The 19,142-nt window shown below is 58.9% G+C and overlaps 4 protein-coding genes across 7 annotated transcripts; 1 reads left to right on the top strand and 3 right to left on the bottom strand.

The window, feature by feature from the left end:
- Positions 1-89: 89 nt before the first annotated feature.
- Positions 90-3,657, bottom strand: LOC123933984 (sulfotransferase 1A1). 3 transcript variants are annotated; one of them, XM_045993809.1, is made up of 9 exons: positions 3,537-3,657; positions 3,079-3,207; positions 2,240-2,456; positions 2,027-2,152; positions 1,837-1,934; positions 1,275-1,401; positions 1,081-1,175; positions 408-588; positions 90-283 (listed from the first exon to the last, which is right to left on the bottom strand). In XM_045993809.1, the coding sequence occupies exons 3-9, from the start codon at positions 2,430-2,432 to the stop codon at positions 171-173; spliced, it is 933 nt and encodes a 310-aa protein (XP_045849765.1). In that variant the 5' UTR covers positions 2,433-2,456; positions 3,079-3,207; positions 3,537-3,657; the 3' UTR covers positions 90-170. The 3 variants fall into 3 exon arrangements, with proteins under 3 accessions (XP_045849765.1, XP_045849764.1, XP_045849766.1); XM_045993808.1 differs by lacking the exon at positions 3,537-3,657 and having other exon boundaries at positions 3,079-3,340; XM_045993810.1 differs by lacking the exon at positions 3,537-3,657 and having other exon boundaries at positions 2,240-2,421; positions 3,079-3,339.
- A 576-nt stretch (positions 3,658-4,233) lies between these two features.
- SLX1A (SLX1 homolog A, structure-specific endonuclease subunit) lies at positions 4,234-7,628 on the bottom strand. Of its 2 annotated transcripts, XM_045993812.1 has the most exons (7): positions 7,528-7,627; positions 7,185-7,492; positions 6,601-6,652; positions 6,173-6,511; positions 4,948-5,075; positions 4,691-4,778; positions 4,234-4,609 (listed from the first exon to the last, which is right to left on the bottom strand). In XM_045993812.1, the coding sequence occupies exons 2-7, from the start codon at positions 7,370-7,372 to the stop codon at positions 4,580-4,582; spliced, it is 825 nt and encodes a 274-aa protein (XP_045849768.1). In that variant the 5' UTR covers positions 7,373-7,492; positions 7,528-7,627; the 3' UTR covers positions 4,234-4,579. The 2 variants fall into 2 exon arrangements, with proteins under 2 accessions (XP_045849768.1, XP_045849767.1); XM_045993811.1 differs by having other exon boundaries at positions 7,185-7,628.
- Positions 7,629-7,640: 12 nt separating this feature from the next.
- Positions 7,641-8,510, top strand: BOLA2B (bolA family member 2B). The gene is made up of 3 exons (XM_045993813.1): positions 7,641-7,886; positions 7,975-8,072; positions 8,367-8,510. Exons 1-3 carry the CDS (start codon positions 7,824-7,826, stop codon positions 8,464-8,466), a joined length of 261 nt encoding a protein of 86 aa, XP_045849769.1. The 5' UTR covers positions 7,641-7,823; the 3' UTR covers positions 8,467-8,510.
- A 1,998-nt stretch (positions 8,511-10,508) lies between these two features.
- On the bottom strand, positions 10,509-16,032 carry CORO1A (coronin 1A). The gene is made up of 11 exons (XM_045994149.1): positions 15,886-16,032; positions 14,128-14,326; positions 12,868-12,990; positions 12,639-12,768; positions 12,362-12,546; positions 12,120-12,239; positions 11,781-11,885; positions 11,517-11,662; positions 11,344-11,401; positions 11,018-11,233; positions 10,509-10,732 (listed from the first exon to the last, which is right to left on the bottom strand). Exons 2-11 carry the CDS (start codon positions 14,323-14,325, stop codon positions 10,628-10,630), a joined length of 1,386 nt encoding a protein of 461 aa, XP_045850105.1. The 5' UTR covers position 14,326; positions 15,886-16,032; the 3' UTR covers positions 10,509-10,627.
- Positions 16,033-19,142: the final 3,110 nt, after the last annotated feature.

The following is a 19,142-nucleotide window of genomic DNA, read 5'->3' as shown; positions in this document are numbered from 1 at the left end:
GGGAATTGGAGGCTGTAGGGGAGATGGATTTGTTTGGTCCCAGTAGGCATTTCTTTTTTGCTCTTGGCTTGCATTAAAGGCTCTCGGTGTAATACACATAGAATTTTATTTTTGAGGCTGGGGGCGGGTCACAGCCACGGGGCCTTGGGCGTGCCTCCCAGGGACACCACTCATAGCTCTGTGCGGAAGCTGAGGCCACAGCCCTCCATCTTCCTGGCATAGTCAGCATCAAAGCGCTCATTCTGGGCCACAGTGAAGGTGGTCTTCCAGTCCCCCGTGATGCCTGCGGACAGAGGGGAGGACGGCTACAGGCCCCAGCCACAGAGCAGGCCCAGGTGGCTCAGGCCAGCCCCAGCCTCCACTTCCACGCTTGCCTGCCCCCATGCCCGTCCTGCACAGGCACTCACCTTTCCTCATGAAGGCCGAAATGCTGTGGTCCATGATGTCAGCGGGTATGGTGCTGTAGTTAGCCATGGAGTTGTTCTTCATCTCCTTGAAAGACGTTTGCTGGACAATGAGATCCACGGTCTCCTCTGGCAGGGAACGCCCCAAGAACTTCAGGATCTTCTGAATCTCCCTCTTGGGGTTCTAGAGAGCAGAGGGGCTCTTCAGTGGTGGTTGGGATGGTTCACTGAGCAAATAAAAGGGAGGGTCCCCCCCCAACTCCTCCAGGACCTGGCCACCTCCGCCTAGAGACCTCTCAGCCCCGGCTCCTAGACTTGGGTCCTCTTTCCCTGGGGCACATTAGCTGCCCCCGCCCTATGACCCTGAACTAAGCTCCTATTTGGGTCTTGATGGGTGAGGGGAGGGACGGTCCTCTTTGATCACTGGCCACAGGGAATGCCAGCGGATGGCTGGCTCTGTGTCACTTGGGTCTGAGATCAGAGCTGTACAGCCTTGCTGCCTGGGTGACACGGCAGCTCCAAGTCCCTGGCAGGAAGGTGGGCTGGAGCACCCGCGGGACTGGGGTGGGGTGGGGTGGCGCTGGGGGCAGGCGGCCAAAAGGGCCTTGGCAGGCCCTGGGGAGGTCCCTGCCTCTACACGTGTGACCTGGAGGGAAGCAGCAGCAGGTGGCCTCACCTCTTTCATGTCCTCGTAGAAGAGGTAGAGAACAGGGTGAGTGTGACTCAGCTCCCACCACTCCTGCACGTGCTGGTACCAGGACCCGTAGGACACTGGGGGTAGGGGCAGGGACATGGACACACAGGCTGGTATTAGCTTTGGCTGGCGGCCGCTCAGCTCCACCCCGCTCCTTCCTCCAGACTCAGGCCCACCTTCCCCAGCCATGAACTTCTCCAGGAAGCAGTCCCAGGTGCCAGGGTCTGGGTGCACCTTGGCCATGCGGTAGAAGTGGTAAAAGGAGACAGCCACATCCTTTGCGTTACGGGCCACGTAGACCACCTGGAGGGACAAATGACCCCCCCACACACACCCGAGCATCATCACCACACAGCGAGCCGGGCAGTTCTGCCCTTCACAGCAGCCCAGTGAGGGAAGTTCGCTCTTGGTCTGGCCAAGGGGACATTGACCTGGAGGCTGACTTTGCTTGTGGTCCCTGACACCATAGTTGATGCTAATCTTGTCCCTTCAGTGCTGCCACACCCAGACTGGGACCGAGCTATGCTGGGCTCTCACCAGCTGCCTCCTCCACGGGCCTGGGGAGGCCTGCAGAGAAGACTACCTTTCTCCGCTCTGCACAGGAGTCTCCCTTGCACAGACCCCCGCCATAGGATGAAGACCACCACCTGGCCCCTTCAGGTGAGACCTTCCCAGCAGAAAAGGCTAAAGCTGGGAAGGCCCCAGTGACCATCTTCCCTGGCTTCCTCTGTCACTCACCTTGACCTTCTGATCCAGCAAGGTCTGAGGGAGCAGAGCCAAAGGCAGGTGTGTCTTAATGAGTCGTGGAGCTGGTGTGTCTTTCAGAACCTCCAAACCTATACCACGAGGAGGGAAAGGTCTGCTGAGCTGGAGTCCAGTCCTGCCCCCTCCCTCTGCTCCCCCGGTCCCCAGAGACCCCACTGCAAACCTGCGGGAGCGCCTGGAGCCTTGAACTCAAGGAAGGGTACCCGGATTAAGATGGAGGCCCTGCGACACTTCTGTAGATCACCTCCCTGGTAGATCATGTCGAGGATCTCACTCACCCAGGTGGTGCCTGGAGAGCAGGGGAAGGGGAGGTGAGCCGGGTGAAGGGCAGGTCCTCGCTGGTCCAACATGGGGGACTGTGGCCCTCACCACCTACCAGATTTGGGGTAGGTGCTGATAAGCAGGTCATCAGGCCAGGCCTGGAAGTCCTGCAGGGAGTCCAGGGCCTCTGCAAAGTACTTGATGAGAGGGATTCCCTTCACATATGCCAGCGGCGGGCGTGAGGTGTCCTGGATGAGCTCCATTCCACGGCGTCGGGGGCAGAGGGCGCTGACTTGCCTTAACAACATCACGACACGCCATGTGTTGAAATCCTGCTTCACGAGAAAGCCCTGGGGCTGACTTGGCCCTGCTCAAAAAGCTGGTGAGTGGCAGGAGCTGGGGCTCAAACCCACACCGAACACTCACACAGTTGGGCTGGCCGCTGGCTTGCTCCTTTTACTGTCCTGCAGGGCTCATAAAGATCCCCGTGCCTGAGGGCACATCCCACACACATCACTCTCTGGGGCCCCGTTCCAGTCTTCTGGAAGCTCCAAGGGATTCCAGTGCGCCCTTGAGAGCTACTACTCTAGTGCCTGTCTGTCCTAATTCCTCGCCTGCCAGCTCTCCTCCCACTACTTCTGCAGCGGCCCCTGGCCTGCGGCACTGGCCCGCTCCCCCTGCCGGTCCCTGGAGCAGCCTGGGCCCCTCACGCATCGTCAAAAACATTCCACAAGCCAAACCACGCCATCTTGGCTCGGGGATAAACACAGCCAGTGAGCAACTTGAGCCTGTTTTGGGGGGCCAGAGTCTGGCATGCAGCTGAGCTAAGTGATGGGTCAGCAGAAAGGGGAAGGGGGTTTCGGCCGGGGGTCGTGTTGGCTGACTGAGATGGCCCATCCAGAGGGAAAGGGCCAGGAGCTAGCCCTGCCCAGCTGTCCCACTGGGAGAACTCACCAGACCTCTCTGGATGTCGTTCCTGTGACCACTTTGTGCTGTGGCGTACCGGGTGCCGTGGGGTGGGTGCAGAACTGTTCTCCGAGCTGAAGGTTTATAAATTCCAAGTGGGAGGGATCTGGAGCCAGCCTGCAGGAAGGAAAGGGTGGAGCTTAGAGTGGGAGGGCCCCCTGTGCTGCCCCCGCCTTTGCACCCCAGCAGGAGCCAAGCTTAAATGGGCCTGAAAACCCAAGATGTGGGGTTAGTGTGTAGAAAATAAAGGGAAGACTGAAACTAGACAAAAGTTTTCACTTTTATTCTGCGGGGTGTTTTGGAGCTGGAATCTTGGCTCTGACCTGCCCTCTGTACTCCACCCCGATGGGGCGGGCCAACCAACAGCTTGTCCTGATGGCCCCAGCCAGTTTAGAGGGGGCAGACCTGAGAGGAAAGGTGACACCCTTGTGAGCAGGGCCACTCACCTTCCTGTTGGCTCCAGGCCAGTCTTGCAGATGCCAGAGGTTCAGGCTAGGAGTGGCCCCCAGGCACCCCCCTCAGCAGCACAGGCTTTCCAGAACTGCTGGTCTGACCTCTGACCACAAGGCCAGTACAGAGCAATGGGGGGTTGGGGCAGGGGTGCGGGGTGGGGGCAGGGTGATAGGGGTTGGGGTGGAGCGGAGGCAGGACGGGCTTTCTGAGGCAGCAGGGAGAGAAAGGAGCAAGAACAAGAGTCTCATAACCCTGGGACTGAAGCCAGCTGCACACACAGCTCCCAAGGATTTCACAGAGACTCACTCATGGTTTGTGACAGAGCCATGGGCCCCACAAGGTGCTTTTCTTTCACTGGTTTTGGAGGGGCTCTGCAGACAGAGACAAGAAGGAACTGGGGCTTGGAGAGCCACAGGGCCCCATGGGGTAGTGTATCCCCCCACCTGCCCCACTCATGACCTTTGTCCATACTATCTGGATTAAAGTCCAAAGTCAACCTGGACACTGGATTTGGATGGGCTCTGAATCAAGGGTGTGAGTCTCCCAAGCATTCAAAGAATTGTGTGAGGGGCACCTGGGTGGCTTAGTCATTGGGCATCTGCCTTCGACTCAAGTCATGATCCGAGGGTCCTGGGACTGAGCCCCGCATCGGGCTCCTTGCTCAGTGGGAGGCCTGCTTCTCCCTCTCCCACTCCCCCTGCTTGTGTTCCTTCTCTCACTGTCTCTGTCAAATAAATAAATAAAATCTTAAAAAAAAAAAAAGAATTGTGTGACCTCAGAAGCATGGGAAGGAAAGGCCAAGGCACGTGGGCCTCCACGAAGGGGAGAGGCTGGTCCACACAAGCGAGCGGGCCCTCCCCACTCTGGTCTTCTCCTCAGGCCCCAAGGATTGGCAGGGCCGCTGTCTCCTAGCTCCAGCACCCCCTTCCCCGGCAAACACCAGAAAGTTCCCTTAACTCAGACTCTTTATTGTACTCAAGTAAAAAGTGCCCAGACAGAGACAAGGAGTGGGTAGAGGGTTAGGGGGCGCCGAGGATCAGGTCTCCAGCATGTCTGTCCAGTGTTCCTGTGGAGACAGGAGGACTGGTCAAAGGCAGCCTCAGGTATGGTGTGGGGTAGGGAGGCTGGGGCCAAAGCCACCTCTCACCTCTTCTAGTTCCAAGTCCTCCTCTTCCTCCTCGGTGCCCACCTGGCACAGCCAGATCAGGTCTCCCCACACCAGTGAATTCTTACAGCTACCAAGGAGTGCAGTTGGCAGGACACAGAGTCAGACTCACAAGCCTCCACCAGGCTAGGCCCTTGGGGGCCGAGGTAAGGACTCAGCTGCCCTGGGGCCTGGACTTGGACAACTGGCGCCATCTTCCCAGAGCTCAACCAGGCTGGGGCGGGGGTGCTGGGACTCACCCAGGGCACTGGCCCTCCAGAGGCAGAAGCTCCTCTGGCTCCTCTCGCAAGAACTCCTCTGCTAGGCAGATCACGTGGGCTCTGAGGCGGCAGCCAGAGTGGGGGCAACACAGGGGGCCCTCCTCTTCCTGTTGGGGCGGGGGAGGGAGGCAGGCAAGTTAAGAGAGAAAACCAGAAGGAATGATGTAGCTAACGCTCAGAATTTCTATGGAAATAAATATAGAAAGACACCGTTCCAGAAGCTTCATGTTAAACAACGCTACAAGTCACACACTACTATTATTTGCATTTTATAGATGAAACTGAGGCACGGAGAAGTTACAATACTTACCCACAGGGACTAAGCTAGCCAGTTTCCCTGAGCATTAGCAGTGATTACAGAAACGGCATAGGCCACTGTAGCCAGACTTCTAGTTCTTACAGCCTAAGTGATCTCAGGGAGGTCCCTTCAGCTCTGAATGGCAAGTACTCAATTTACATTTCCTGAGAGCTCCGAAGTCAGACCCATCATCTCGGTTCATTTGTTAAATATTTATTGGCCACCTGCTATTTGCCAGACCCTTTTCTCTTCTTTTTTCCTTTCAAAAATTTTATTTATTTATTTGACAGAGAGAGACAATGAGGGAACACAAGCAGGCAGAGTGGGAGAGGGAGGAAGCAGACTTCAGGCTGAGCAGGGAGCCCACCGGATGTGTGGCTCGATCCCAGGACCCCGGGATCATGACCTGAGGTGAAGGCAGACCCTTAACGACTGAGCCACCCAGGCACCCCTGCCAGACCCTTTTCTACAGCAGTGAACAAGAACTGCCTTGTATTGGGGCAGGGGAGAAACCGACAATAAGATAAATAAAACACCTACTATGTTAGACAGTAAGTGTTTAGGCCCTAAGGGGGGGCGGTGGGGGAAAGGCAGGAGAGTGTACAAGAAAGAACTGCAGTTTTAGATGAGAGCACCAAGGAAGACCTCGTGGGGAAGGAGAAGGTGGCACTTCATAAAGACTGAAGTGGAGGTCTAGGGAAGAACCTTCCAGTCAAAGGGTAAAAGGCAAAAGGCCTTGAGCAGAAGGTTACAGGTTTCGAGGAACGACAGGAAGTACTATCGTCCCCGTTTTAGTGATGAGGGCAAAAGGTGTCTGAGGGGCTGTCCGGTCCTTCAATAAACAGCTGGATCCCGAGTTGCTCGAACCCTGGTCTCCCAGCGTGAAGACCAGGTGGGGCGGCTCACCTGGAAGGAGCGCCCGCACAGGGCGCAGCAGGCCGCGGTATCCTGGTGGGGCTCTGACTCCAGGTCAGCTAAGGGGCCGGAGCTGCTCCTTGGGACAGAGGCCCGGGGTGGCGGAGGGCCGAAGGCCAGCGGCATGTGCGGCGGCGGCGGCGGGCACAGCTCACGTCGGAAGTCGGCGCGAAGCCAGCGCACGGTGAGCGGCAGGCGCGCCCAGGGCGGTGCGCGCAGCATGTGCGCCAGCACACGCAGGTGGAAAGCGAAGGCCGCCTCGCTGCGCAAGCGCGGACCCACGTGCGTCAGGCGGCGCGAGGCGTGCGGGTGCTGCCAGGCCCACTCGAACTGCGGGCGGGGAGTTGGGGCTTCAGGGCCTCCCGGGTTAGAACCCAAGCCCCGGCCTATCTTCCCACCGCCCCCGTCTCACTTCTTACCCGAAGGGCGGCCACGGCGGAAGGGAAGCCGTGCACGAGAAGCACCATCTCCCTGAAGACGGGAACAAGGACGCGGCCCGTGAGAGCCCGCCCCAACCGGTGGCAGACCGAATCCCCTCACCATGGTTCACCCCCAGTCCCACCCACCTGGGAGTGGAATTCTCACGCCTGCCTTCAAACCTAGTCCGCGAGGCTCCGCCCCCTTCGTGGAGGTACGTCCCTTCGCACCTGCCAACCTCAGGCCCCGCCTCCAGCAGAGGTACTTAACTGGTCTCCTCAGTTCCTCTCCCTTGCAGGGTCTTTTCCAACCCCCGCCTTGCTCTTCAGCCCACTGTCACCGACCAAGCCTAGAACAGTGGGCTTCCTACCCAATCCCTTCCTTAGCCCCACGGCTGAGTTTCACAGGGCCCCGCCTTCCCGCCACGCTCCTCCCCTATGATAGGCCCGCCCTCATCGACAGGACCCCGCCCCCCGGCCCTGTTATCAGCCACCACAGGGCTCTGCCCACTATCCTGGCCCCGCCCCTCTCGGCAGGCCTCTCCTCCCTGAAGCCCTTCTCCAGACAGAAATCCGCTCCCTCTTACCAGGGCCCACGACCGCTGGTCCGCCAGGCCCCGCCTTTTTTGCGGCCCCCGTTGTGCTGCTGGACCCGACGAGCAGGGTTGACGGTGAAGCCCACGTAGACGCGGCCCCGGTGCCGAGGGTTCAGGCAGTAGAGCAGGTAGACGCCGAAGAAGCGGCCGGGCCTCGCCGTGTCCCCCGAAGGACCCATCGGGACTTGTGGGTTGACTGCTGTGGCCTGTGACCTCAGGGAGGGCTGAGTTGCCAGGGCCGCAAGATGCTTGTCTCGGAAAAAGCGTCTGGGGGCGATCCCGAGGTACCCTAGAGACCGCAGCAATGCAGGTTCGCTCACCCTCCTGGCTGGAGTAGGGTGTCCAAACCGGCCCACAGAACCCAGGCTGCGGTGCAGGCGGCGGACACCTATTAGCGCCCGAATCCGGCCTTGTACAGACTCTGGCCCGCTGATGGTAAGCGCGGAAGCCCAGGACTGTTGAAAAGTGGGGCTTGCGTGAGGGCGGAAGTGCTAGGTTTACGGACTCCTTAGTAAGGGCGGAAGTATTGCACTCAGCGGAAGTGGCGTCGATAAGGGCGGAAGCAGTGTGCCTGGGGTTGGAGCTGGGGTTCCATCCCGGCTGGGCTGTTGCCCCTTCTGGGCTGCCGCGATGGAACTCAGCGCCGAATACCTCCGGGAGAAGCTGCAGCGGGACCTGGAGGCGGAGCATGTGGTGAGTTGAGCGGCCTGAATTCGCCCAGCGAGGTGAAAAGCGCCCCTGAGGGGTGGGTTTCACACTCTCCCACCGTTCTGCCTCATAGGAAGTCGAGGACACGACTCCCAACCGTTGCGCGTCCAGTTTCCGAGTCCTGGTGGTGTCGGCCAAGTTCGAGGGGAAACCACTGCTTCAGAGACACCGGTGAGACCTCGGGAATACCTCGCTCAGCACGATCTCGGCGCCGGGACCCCAACCCTGGCCTCTCCCCTAAATCTAGCTCCCTCGCCCCCGCCAGTGCGGTCCTGCACCGTGAACCACAGCCCCAAGGATCCCGCCTTTGTGACCCCTGTATGGAGACTTAGGCCTCTGCCTCTTTGGTTCCCAAGTCCCGGGGACACAATTTGGGGGACACCTGCAGTCTCCTGGATCACCCTGCCTTCGGAGGCCGTGACTCAGGCCCTGGCCTTCCATTTCCTAACCCCGTCTCTCCCCCAGGCTGGTGAACACGTGCCTAGCTGAAGAGCTTCTGCACATTCATGCCTTTGAGCAGAAAACCCTGACCCCAGAGCAGTGGGCCCGTGAGCAGCAGAAATAAGAGACCAAGGCCTGCACAGCCATTAAATTATGAATCAGGGCCAGCTTCTGTGTCAGTGTGTTGTGTGTGGGAGGGTGGAGGGATGCTGAGCTGGAGTCTAGAGGCTGGTTTCTCCCTGCTCTACCACTCTCCATTGTCTTTACCTTGGACAAATCCTTCACACACAGGCCTCTGTGTCCCCACTTATAAAATGAAAGTTCTGTCCTTAAAGTCTCTGCCAGGGCAGGCAGAACCAGCCTTCTCTGTAATCCTTGGTAGAGCCCTAGGGACGGTGCCGCTGTTCCTTGGCCATTACCAGGGGGTCCCGCCCTCTGTCAGTTTTCAAGATGCACAGATGGAAAAGTACTCGGGGTTTCAGGGCACTGGCCAATTTATCAAACTTCCCCCACTCCCCAGTGTCACCCTAATGTCAGAGGCATAATGGAGGATCCTGTGCTTCCCCGCAGGTTACCCAGCCCCTCATGGTCTGAGGATGTGGTACCCCAGTGGGGACACCACAACTTCTGGAATGCTGCTGTTTCCTGCTCTGCTGCAGAAAATACAATGACCCTTTAGCCCAGGGCTTTGGGTGGCCACAGTTGGCCCTGGGGAGACCATGAGAGTTTCAGGAATGGAGCTGTGGGCAGGAGATAGGGATAGTGTTAAAGCAGGAAAATGAGGCCACCTAGGCCATAAAATCAGGGCACATGATACCCTTGTAGCAGTTTTAAACACAGGTGCCAGGATTGGTAAGGCCTGGCAGAGATGGGTTCCGTGGGACCCAGGAGGGGCCAGAGCTCTTTGGGGGTGAAGGATTACAGTCTTGAACCATCCCACCACTCTGTTCCCCTTTTCAGGGCTAGTTTCTTGGCCCCAAATAACCATTCCACTACCTCCCTCCCTCTTGTTCCTAACAGAGGGAGAAGGGGCGAGTAAAGCTTGAAGTCATGGTGATGACGGGTTAACCCTTCTCCGTTCCTAGGAGGCTTTCCTGATCTTTCCTTGGTCCCTTGGACCAGGGGGAGAGCTACTGACTGAGTGTACTCACGTACGACTTCCCTAGGAGGCCGCGTCACCACCGCTGTGCTGGAGAGGCTCAGGGAAGGAATGTCACTTTAAGAGGCGCACGTTCCAGATTTTCTGCTTCTCTATCACACCCCTGATTGGATCCACCCACTGCGTTCACAGAGCTGCGATGCTGTCCCTCCCGATTTTATAGAGCACCTGAGGCCTGGAGAGAAGTGACTGGCCCAGGTTCACATGGCTGGCATAGAGATTGAGACTCAGATGGGCCAACGGGGACATCCATGCAGCTGCCTCTCTACACAGGTGGTTCTCCCCCATGTCCTGAGGGGGAGTCGGGGAGTGAATGAGGCACTTAGTCCTTGCTGTGGTCCCTCTGTGGTATGAGGGGAGCTCTGCCGCTGTGGCCAGGACCCCCATCCCACTAACCCTGTCTTAGCCCCACTGAGCTGGGCATCAAACACCCCCATCTAACCCCCCACTTGACAGGGCCATACTGCAGGGAAGACTGGGAACTGGAAGAGGGGGATGGCTCATGACTGAAGGTCTGCCTCCTGGGGATCCCCCTCCTGCTCTGTGCCTCCCAAGTCCTCACCTGTAAACCAGGGTTTGGTTCTAAGCTTTGGCCTCCCAAAAGATCCCCTGATTTGCTCCCTTGGGCTTGCCTTTGAAACGCATCCTGTAAGTGCCGTCTTAAGTGTCACGTGAGTTCAGTTTCCCCACCACCAACAGTGACCTGTATAGTCGGCATGCAGCCTGTCGTGGTTGACCAGGAAAGGCAAATTCTGAGCTGTTATGTGAATTCTTGAGGCCCCAGGCAAGGGCCTTGTGTAGCCCAGACCCTGCCAGCTCTCAACCCACCCAGGCAAGGGGCGGCTGCCACCCACTGTGGCCTCTTCCCTTGCAGCCTCCGGTGCTCGGAGGCATCCCCCCCCCCCCCGCTCCGGCCATGGGCCAGTCTCATCAAGGCAACTGAGGGACAGCTCGAGAGCAGGTCAGTTCAGCAGACCCAGCATCCAGGTGACCAGCGGAGTCAGAGATACCAGAAAATAAAGCCATTTTATTATTAGTTTTTTATCTGCCATTGTGGCCTGAGGAAAAGGGCGTGAACGGAGGGAGGGTGGGGATGCCATGGCCCTGGCTGAGGCTGTCGGGTCCTCTACTTGGCCTGGACCGTCTCCTCCAGCCTATCCAAGCGCTGCTGTAGCTCCTGCACTGTGGCCTGGAGCTTCCTCATCTCCTCCTCCAGCCGGGCTACGGTGTCCTGGGGTATGTCGTGCTGCATCAGTCCCAGCTCTGTCCCAGGCTCCCCCCACCCGGCCATTCCCCTTCCGCCCTCCCAAGAGCTCCGGGGCCAGCCTGCTCTCAGCTGCTGCCTGGACAGCTGCAGGCCAAGAAACCTGAAATCTGTTCTCTGAGGCCTGAGAACTACCCGCTCTTGGTCCCCAGAGGGTCAGCCTCCTTCTACTGGGACAATGACCCCATCAGTAGCAGCCCCTGCCCGACATGTCATCCCATCCCGACTCCCAGATTCACATCTGCTTCTCACCGAGCTGGGGGCCCCACTGGCCTCTGGAGCTGTCTTCCTGCGCCCAGTGTCCAGGCCCCGGTTGACCCTCAGCTCCCGGCTCTTTGGAGGCACGTAGCCATCCTTGAGGGAAATGAGGAGGGGTCCGGCATCCCGGCCGCCCAGCCACTCCTCGGCGGTGAGGGCAGCATCAGGCCCTGCGGTGGGTGGGTAAAGGTCCTCCTGGAACAGGTCCGACTGTGGGCAAGGCCAAGGCTGGTTAAGAGAGTGCTTGGGCCACACCACCACCCTGCAACTGTGTGAGGTCAGTGCCCAGCCCAGCCCGGGAAGAGACATGGGAGCGTCACCTTTCTAGGCACTGTCATCGCAATGGGCTCACACCTCCGCTCGTGCAGCTTGTAGAATCTGTGGAAATAAAGAGGTGAGCAGCGCCCACCGCAGGGCTGGGCTGGAACCGAAGGTCCGCATGGGGTCTGAACAGCCCAGGGTGTGTGCTCAGGTCAGGGTCGGGGTCAGTCACCTGGCAATCTCACACTTGTTCACCTCCAGGCCACGTTTGGGCATGTAGCCCATGCCCCGCTGGGACTCCTTGGAACTGAACATGGAGAGATAGTGCAGGAACGGGGCCTCGGAAGTGATCTCGAAGTACCGGATAGAGCTGTCCCCCTGCAGGAGGTGGGTGCAAAGGCAGGGATCAACACCGCGGAATCCTCTGGCCTGGCCTTTCCAAGTCCCGCCCCATCCCCCCACCTCCTGCCCATGAGCCCCTGCCTGACGGGGACACCTTGCCACAGAGGTAGACTATATTGGTGTCAGGGTCGAAGAAGGGCAGCAGGACGCCGCTGCTGGTGTCCAGTTCCTGCAGGGACAGTGGCTCCTCCAGGTGCTTCTGCAGAGATGGGGGGAGGGTGGAGAAGGGGAGACAGGGAACAATGAGCTGGGCCACGTCGGGCCTGGAAGGAGCCGTGGGCAGGGACTCGGGGTGGGCCCTCGCAGAACTAGTGGAGACCCCATCCCACAGAGAGTAAACTGAGGCCCGTGCCTCTGCATGATCAGGCAAGTGGCAGGGCAGGAACTAAGCCTCCCTCGGAGCCCGATCGCGGCTCTCCCACCCAGCGCTCACCGTGTCCCACAGCGCCACCTGCCGCTCACTCATGCGGCTGAAGCCCGTGGTCAGGATCTTTCCATCGGATACGAAGACTGCGCGCACAGGCCGGGTCCCCTCATGGGGACGGTCCTTCTCCTGCAGGAAAAGGTAGGTGGTCAGTCAGGTGCCCACACGCATCCTAAGCACCAGACTCCAGCTGAGGGCAAAAGAGGGCAGCATCCGGGGACCTGCAAGGGTCCCAACTCAGGGCAACTCACAGCGACAACAGTGCCTTTGCGCGGCTCGATGATGCGCACGCGCTTGTCCCGGCAGGAGGTGCAAATGAGGGCGCCATCTCGGCTCCAGTCCACGCTGTAGATCGTGTCCGGGTGCACGTCGGAGCCAAGCGTCAGCACGGCTGCCCCAGTGCCCACGTCCCACACCAGGATCACGTTGTCACAACCTGGGTGATCACATCCCCAGTGTTGGAAAGCCATGAGCCTCCCTCCCTTGCTGTCAGGCGACCGGCCTGCCCCTCTCCTCCCCACCAGGCACCTGCACTGAGCAGCACATTCTGGGCCGTGGGGTGCCAGGCCACGATGCCCACGCGCTTCGTGTGGCCCTCCAGGGTAACGACGGGCTCCCGCAGGGGCAGCGTCAGGCCCCCGTCAGGGATCTCCCACACCTGCAGAGAAGAGGCCAGTGAGACGGGGGCTCCAAATGTCAGATCCAGGACTCGAGTCCCACCCCCCCAGCCCTTGTGTGTCCCCCGCCCACCGCTCACCATGACTGTGCAATCCTCAGAGCCGCTGGCAATGACATTATCATTGTGTGGGCACCAGGCGATGTCCAGCACTGGGGCTGTGTGGCCGCAGACCATGGGTACATTCTTGTCCACACGTCCAGTCTAGGGAGTACAGCAGGGCCTCTGAGGGAGGGACTTCTGCTCTCCAAACCTGATCCAGCCTCCCCACACCCCTTCAGAGAGGCCCAGAGATGAAGGCAGTGGGGTCCCTGGGAGGTGGGAACAGGGCCTAGGGCAGGAGGGTTTGTCCTCCGCCTCAGTCCCAGAGGTGTCTCAGAAGGGCTGGCCACAACTAATACAGGACGGGGGTGTGGGGCTGGGTACCAGCGGCCACACTGGGCCCTGGTCCTGCCTTACTGTCCGGCCCTGGCCAAGGTCCTGACATCTCTGCTCCTTTATCACCAGTGCCCTGAGGGCTGGCCCTCCCACCCCAGCTTCCCCGAGGGAGGCTTTCCGGGGGTTGACAGGCCAAGGCCCTGGGCCAGGGAGGTTGTATTAAGGTTAGGGTTTCCCAGGGAAATGTAGGGATGGGGAGGGGTGCTTCCAACAGGATAGGGACCGGGGAAGTCTGTCCTAACTGGCCCCAGGCAGGAGCAGAGGTTTGGAAATGGCCGCTTCCGGGGACAGCCGCGGCTGCACGGTTTCCGGTGTGAAGAGCGGGCCCAGCTCTAGCCCCACAACCACTTCCTCTTCTCTTGGCTTCTATCGGCCCTTTTAAGGTAACAACTTAGGGCCCATCTCCCCTTCCTGTCTCACCCCCCAAGAGCACAGGAGTATGCTGTGGGTGGGGGTCAGCAGAGGGGAAGGCAGGTCTGGGGGAGGGGCGAGGGCCTCTCACATCCTCCCTGGCCCCAGCCGAGGGGCCAGAGCTGGCCTGGGCTGGGGTGGGGTGGGGGGGCTCAGACAGGCCCAGGCCCAGAGCCCCTCCCACCCTGGGAGCACTACCGGGTCTGCCCTGACCCCATGGAGCCCTCTCTGTGCTCCGGATGGGAGAAGGCCCTGGGTCTGCAGGCCTTGCCGTGTGACCTTTCTTGTGTCACCTGAGCTTCAGTTTCCACGCGACCACTGCACGTAGGAGCTGGAGGAGGCTGAAGGCTCATGTGGCCCAGCTCAGTTTTACAGCTGACAATGCAGCAGTCCAAGAAGGCTTGGTGACAGTCACCCAATCAGGACCCCCACTGGAGGACCAGAGGCCCCCTCAAAGGGAAGACCACTGCCCCAAGGGCTCCAGGGGCTCACCTTGCCCAGGGGCAGCACAAGGAAGGCCCCTCCCCCACTGGCCTCGCAGATCAGGGCCACAAACTTGGGGTTGACAGCACAGAAGCCACTGTCCCAGGTGGTCTGTGAGACGCGCACGTCCTCATAGCACTGGTCGGCCTTGGCGGGCTGTCCAAACACGTGGCGGAACTTGCTGGAGCGGACCACCTGCCGGCTCATCCTGGGGGGATGCATGGGTTTGAGGGTTTTTCAGGTTGACTCTGACCTTAGAGTGCCCCCTGTGTCCCCCAGGACACCCGTCAGCTGGTGTTTAAGGTCTCAGTTAACTTCCCCAGCATCAGCGCCCTGGGCTCCCTGCCCCCTTCCCCACAAACTGCCATCCTGTCTCCCTCTTGCTTGCGGTCCTCACTCCTTCCTGCTCCTGGCTAGCCTGCAAGGCCTGCCTTCTCTGCCCACGTCGGGGCCTCGTGTCTATACCCTCAGCCGCTCTGGCAGAGCCCGGTGTGGGGGAGCACCAGTGGCTGATCTGTGGTCTTCTGCCAGACTTCACCCCTCCTCTCCAATGGCTCCCACTGCCACCCTCTGGGGGCTTGGGTGGGGACAGCCTGGAGGGTGGGTTCTTTCAGTCACAGCAGCCACACTCCACGCCCCCCACACCCACACGGGGAGCTTCCCGAGGGCCTGGGCAGGGCTGGCCTCCCTCCCCTCCTGGCTCAGGGCTGGGCATCCAGAGGGAAGCAGCATGTGGGCCTGTCCAGGAGGCAGGTCTCTGGGCCCCAGAAACAGGCAGATGGCTTGGGTCCCACTTTCTCCTCCTCACACCTCTGCCTCTCGAGTCTGCCAAAGCAGGTGCCGTTAAGTGCCATCTCCCCCTGCTCGGGAACCATGCATGGGAGGGGATAGGCAGCACTGACTTCTCAGAGGCCCAGCGAAGATGGTTTCCCCAGCCTGGCTGCGGGGAGAGCGAGTGAGGTGGGGGTGGTGATTGCCTCTGGCCCCCCAGGCTCCGGGCCCCCCTCCTGACGCTCAAGAGCATCCCCTTCTTGTGACATGTAGGGGCCATGCCACCTGCTCAGAGGTCACCCTCCCAGACCCCACCTTCCCAGCTTCAGCCTTTCTCACGGGGCGCCCCGCTGCCCCCGCCTGCCCTGTGAGGCTCCAGGAGGCTCCGGGTCCACCTGCCCAGAAAGCAGGCGAGAAGCATGTATGAGGAGAAGCAGTCCAGGGGCAAGAGGATCGGTCCCAAGTGAGAAACCTGGGCCTGCAGAGAGGGGAGACCCAAAGCCGAGGTTGGGGCACAGGAAGCCATCGCCCCACCCTGCCTCCTCCCCCCACCGCAGGTACCAGGCTCAGAAACCACGGAAAGGGGAACTTGGTCTTTTCTTGTTTTGCTCTCAACCCCTTCCTGTCTCCAAGCTCAGGGCAGCTGCGCGGCTCACCCCACCCTGCCCCCTCCCCCACCCCCACCTCCGACGCCGTTCTGGCGCAAGCCAGCCCCCCCCACCCCCCGGGCTCCCCACCTCCATCTTGGCTGCGGTGGTCCCTCATCCCGGCCTGTGCACGGAGCCCTGGGACACGCAGATGGACCCTTCCACGCACACCCCCCGCCTCCCACAGGCGAGTCCCCTGCGCGCGCGGCGCGGACGGCTCTGTCCCCTCTCCCAGCGGCGCGCTGACAGCCCGTCCGCCCCCACGGCCGGCTTCCGCCGAGCTCACGCCTGCCCCACAGGTGGCCCAGGGCAGCGATGCCCGGTCCCTTGCCCGGGGGCCCAGGCTTACCTGCTGCTGAGAGATGGGTGACCCCCCAAATGGAGGAGGGAGCGGAGGAGGAGGAGGAGGAAGGAGCTGGCGGAGCCAGAGACGGCCCGCTGAGGATGCTCTTGTCAAGACAATGAATGAGAAGCGGCGTCTGCCCGCCTCCTTAGGGGTGGCAGCGCCCCTTTGGGCGGAGCTCTTAAAGGGACTAGCCCTTCTCCGGGCGGAGGCTCCGCCCCCCCACCCCGCCCAGCCCGCGGCCGCCCCTCCCTCCGCCCAGCTCCGCCGCGCCTGCCAACTCCGAACCCAAGCAGATGCTGCCGGCCAGTCGCTGACAATCTAATCGGCACTTTTGTAATGTCAAAATGCAAAAATACCCTGTTCCTTCTTCCCTCCTTCAGTCCGCCCCGAGCCCACTCACCCTCCTGTCCCTGGCATTCACAGAAGCACCCACCGGGCCCCACGCCCACCCCCAGCTTAAGGCTGCTCTGGCTCCCGCACCCCACCCCCAGACCAGGGCTGAAGAGCAGAGCCCCCGGGTCTCGCAGGGCTCCTCCATTTACAAGCGGTGGCCTTGGGAGAGTCAGTTTTCCTCTCCCATCTCGTGTCTTCATCCAGGAGCACCTCCCACCCCACCTGCCTCACGGGGAATGAATGGATGACTCCGGCATTATGGAGACTTCTTCCTGCAGGGGCGGTAGAGATAGGTCAGGGTCAGGTTCCTGACCCTGAAGAGCTCTCAGCCTCCTGAAGGGAGAGGAGCGGAAGGATGGCCTCAAGGATGCTGAGCAGGGGAGGAAGCCAGACTCCATACTCCACAGGGAGGAGGACTCCATTGTAATCCTTGGATTCGGAGATGGCATCAGGGGGCGGCAATGCAGAAGCAAGAGAGGGGAACCCCAGAATCAGATTCCTTTCCAAGTTGGGCTCCTGGTGGTCACATCACTGACTGACCCTGGGCAGGCTACTTAACCTTCCTCAGCCTCAGTTTCTCTCTCTGTAAGAGTCATACTTAGCTCAAGAGGTTATGGGGAAAGCAAAGCTTGATGTACCTTGTCTGGAGTGTATCAAGTGCTTATTGAATATTACTACTGTTACCATTTACCGAGTATTTGGGCTGGACCCGAGAAGGGGAAGGGGGCCAACGGACACCACCAAAGGAGGCCTTGTGGGCTGAGAGGCAGCTGAGCAAAGGCCCAGTAACCTGATTCTTTGAGGGACTGATTCACCTCCCACTGCCACCACTGATTGGCTGCATGCTCTTGGCCATGAAGTCTAACCTCTCTGAACCTCAGGTTCGTCATCTGTAAATGGGGGATAAATACGACCTGTCCTGCCCTCTTCACCAAGTGATAAGGCTCAAATGAGACCACGCGTGTAAAAGTGCCCCGCACGATTCCATCGCAGCCACCTGCGTGCGGCAGTGTTCCTCACAGCCCACCGCAGGACTGGAGTGGACTGGATGGGGATGGATAGTGCCCACCGGAAGTGGTAAGAACAACAAGTGGCGTTTACTGCGCGCCGACCAGGTGCAGGGCGCTGTGTCAGCTGTGATATGCCCCGCTCCTTTAGTCCGCGCAACACCTCTAGGGGGCAGATACCCCCTCCATTGTGCAAAGGAAATAGGCACACACTGCCTTCCATCCTCGAGCGCCTCCTTGCCCAGCAGAGGATGAGTACATTGGCAAGAGACCTGAAAACCATGGCCCAGAAGCAAGAGCTGGACAGCAGTGCAGAGGGCCAAGCAGGGAAGCACAGAGGCTGCTTTCACATCCCAGTGTGGGGTGGGGCGGATGGGTATGGGGCCGCCATAGAGGCCAGTGGGAGGCCAGTGGTGAAAGTTATGTTTCCGCTTCTCTGCAAGCTGATGCCTGGAGAACACAAGGCTGAGCGTCCATTGGGTGGCGAGGGCCCTGCCCTGAGGCTCCTCTTGTGTCTAAGAAGGGGCTGACTGCTCCCGATGAGGGGTGTTGGGACAGGGTACCTGTTGGGTGCTGCTGGCCCAGCGTCTTACCAGACCCTCTTTACTGGTGGCCGCATCTGGATTTTCCTTGGGGGGACCAATCTTCCCTCACTGGCAGTCCCTGAAGTTCAAGAGGGGATCCAAGGTGGGCCCAGGGCCTCAGTTCCCCAGTCAAAGCAATCTTTTCTGCTTGGTTCAGGGACAGGCACTTGACTCAAGGCTATGTAACCAGAAGCTGATTCGTTGGAGCTGCTAGGAAAAAGAGCCCTCTTTCCACTGGGGGTTAGTAAGTTGATAGGCTATAAGGTCGGCACTCGTAGTGACTATTTTGTCACCACATAGGAAAAGTTGGCTGGAATCAGCGCACGCAGACAATTGCAGAATCAAGATAGGAAGACTGACGTATTCTTGACATCCTTTGAGTATCTGGATCAAGCCGTGCCTGAACCCTTTAACCTTTCTGTCACGTAAGACATAGGTTCCTTTTTCCACATACGCCAATAAGTTTGAGTTGGATTTCTGGCGCTTACAACTGAAAAAGTTGTAATGGATGGGCACATCCACTATGGGTGCATCCGTTATGGGGAGAGACAGGACCGCCCTTAAGAGGCTGTAGGGCATGATGGAGTCAGAGAAGCCCAAAGAACTACAGCTTCACCATGTCCTGCTGCCCCAGCAAAGTGACATTTCCTCACCTGTAAACCATGCACAGCATCGGTCACTCTCTAGAATGTGTACCCATCCCCCAGATTCATAATTTAAAGATTATGTTCTTTAATATACTCTTATAATTTTCTCTGTAAAAGTCTTATATACCATTAGATTCCCCCCCCCATTGGCATATTATGGTTTTGTGGCTATTTTGAATGGATTCTTCTTATTCTAGTTGTGACCTTGTTTTCTTTCCTTCTAAAATCACCTTTATTTCCAATAAAATACATCTTTATTTCCATACAATAAAACACACTCATTTTAAGTGCATGGTTCCATTAGTCTGACAACTGTAATAAGCACCACAATCAAGATATGAAATATTTTCAACTCCCCTCAAAGTTACCTCATGCCCATCTACAACCCAATCCTTATCCTTAGCCCCAGGCAACCATGGATCTGTTTTTTGTCAGTATAGAATTTTCCATACAAATGAAATCACAGTGTCTGGCTTTTTTCTTGAAGCATGTTTTGAGATTCGTCCATGCTATTGTATGTCAGATAAGGACTTTTATTTTACACAATACCCTTATGTAATACATAATTACACCAAAAAGTTAGTAATAATTTCTTATGTTTGACTTTACATGATTATCCCCCAGGCAAA

The sequence above is a fragment of the Meles meles genome, chromosome 21, assembly GCF_922984935.1.
Source record: "Meles meles chromosome 21, mMelMel3.1 paternal haplotype, whole genome shotgun sequence".
NCBI classification, from domain to species: Eukaryota; Metazoa; Chordata; class Mammalia; order Carnivora; family Mustelidae; genus Meles; species Meles meles.
Note: the sequence above shows the minus strand (reverse complement) of the source record. Positions and strands in the feature narration are given on the sequence as shown.

Bases quoted from the DNA above. Each gene is read 5' to 3' on its own strand.
- SLX1A (XM_045993811.1), bottom strand. From the start codon at position 7,372: ATGGGTCCTTCGGGGGACACGGCGAGGCCCGGCCGCTTCTTCGGCGTC. The intron at 6,653-7,184 runs GTAAGAGGGAGC...TCCCGTCTTCAG, and splicing joins ACCAGCGGTCGTGGGCCCTG to GGAGATGGTGCTTCTCGTGC. The intron at 6,512-6,600 runs GTAAGAAGTGAG...CCCCGCCCGCAG, and splicing joins CCGCCGTGGCCGCCCTTCGG to TTCGAGTGGGCCTGGCAGCA.
- BOLA2B (XM_045993813.1), top strand. From the start codon at position 7,824: ATGGAACTCAGCGCCGAATACCTCCGGGAGAAGCTGCAGCGGGACCTG. The intron at 7,887-7,974 runs GTGAGTTGAGCG...TCTGCCTCATAG, and splicing joins ACCTGGAGGCGGAGCATGTG to GAAGTCGAGGACACGACTCC. The intron at 8,073-8,366 runs GTGAGACCTCGG...TCTCTCCCCCAG, and splicing joins CCACTGCTTCAGAGACACCG to GCTGGTGAACACGTGCCTAG.
- CORO1A (XM_045994149.1), bottom strand. From the start codon at position 14,325: ATGAGCCGGCAGGTGGTCCGCTCCAGCAAGTTCCGCCACGTGTTTGGA. The intron at 12,769-12,867 runs GTGAGCGGTGGG...TCTTCTCTGCAG, and splicing joins CTGAGGATTGCACAGTCATG to GTGTGGGAGATCCCTGACGG. The intron at 11,663-11,780 runs GTGTCCCCGTCA...CACCTCCTGCAG, and splicing joins TAGTCTACCTCTGTGGCAAG to GGGGACAGCTCTATCCGGTA.
- LOC123933984 (XM_045993809.1), bottom strand. From the start codon at position 2,432: ATGTTGTTAAGGCAAGTCAGCGCCCTCTGCCCCCGACGCCGTGGAATG. The intron at 1,935-2,026 runs GTTTGCAGTGGG...CTCGTGGTATAG, and splicing joins GGCTCCAGGCGCTCCCGCAG to GTTTGGAGGTTCTGAAAGAC. The intron at 589-1,080 runs GTGAGGCCACCT...TCTGCTCTCTAG, and splicing joins TCTACGAGGACATGAAAGAG to AACCCCAAGAGGGAGATTCA.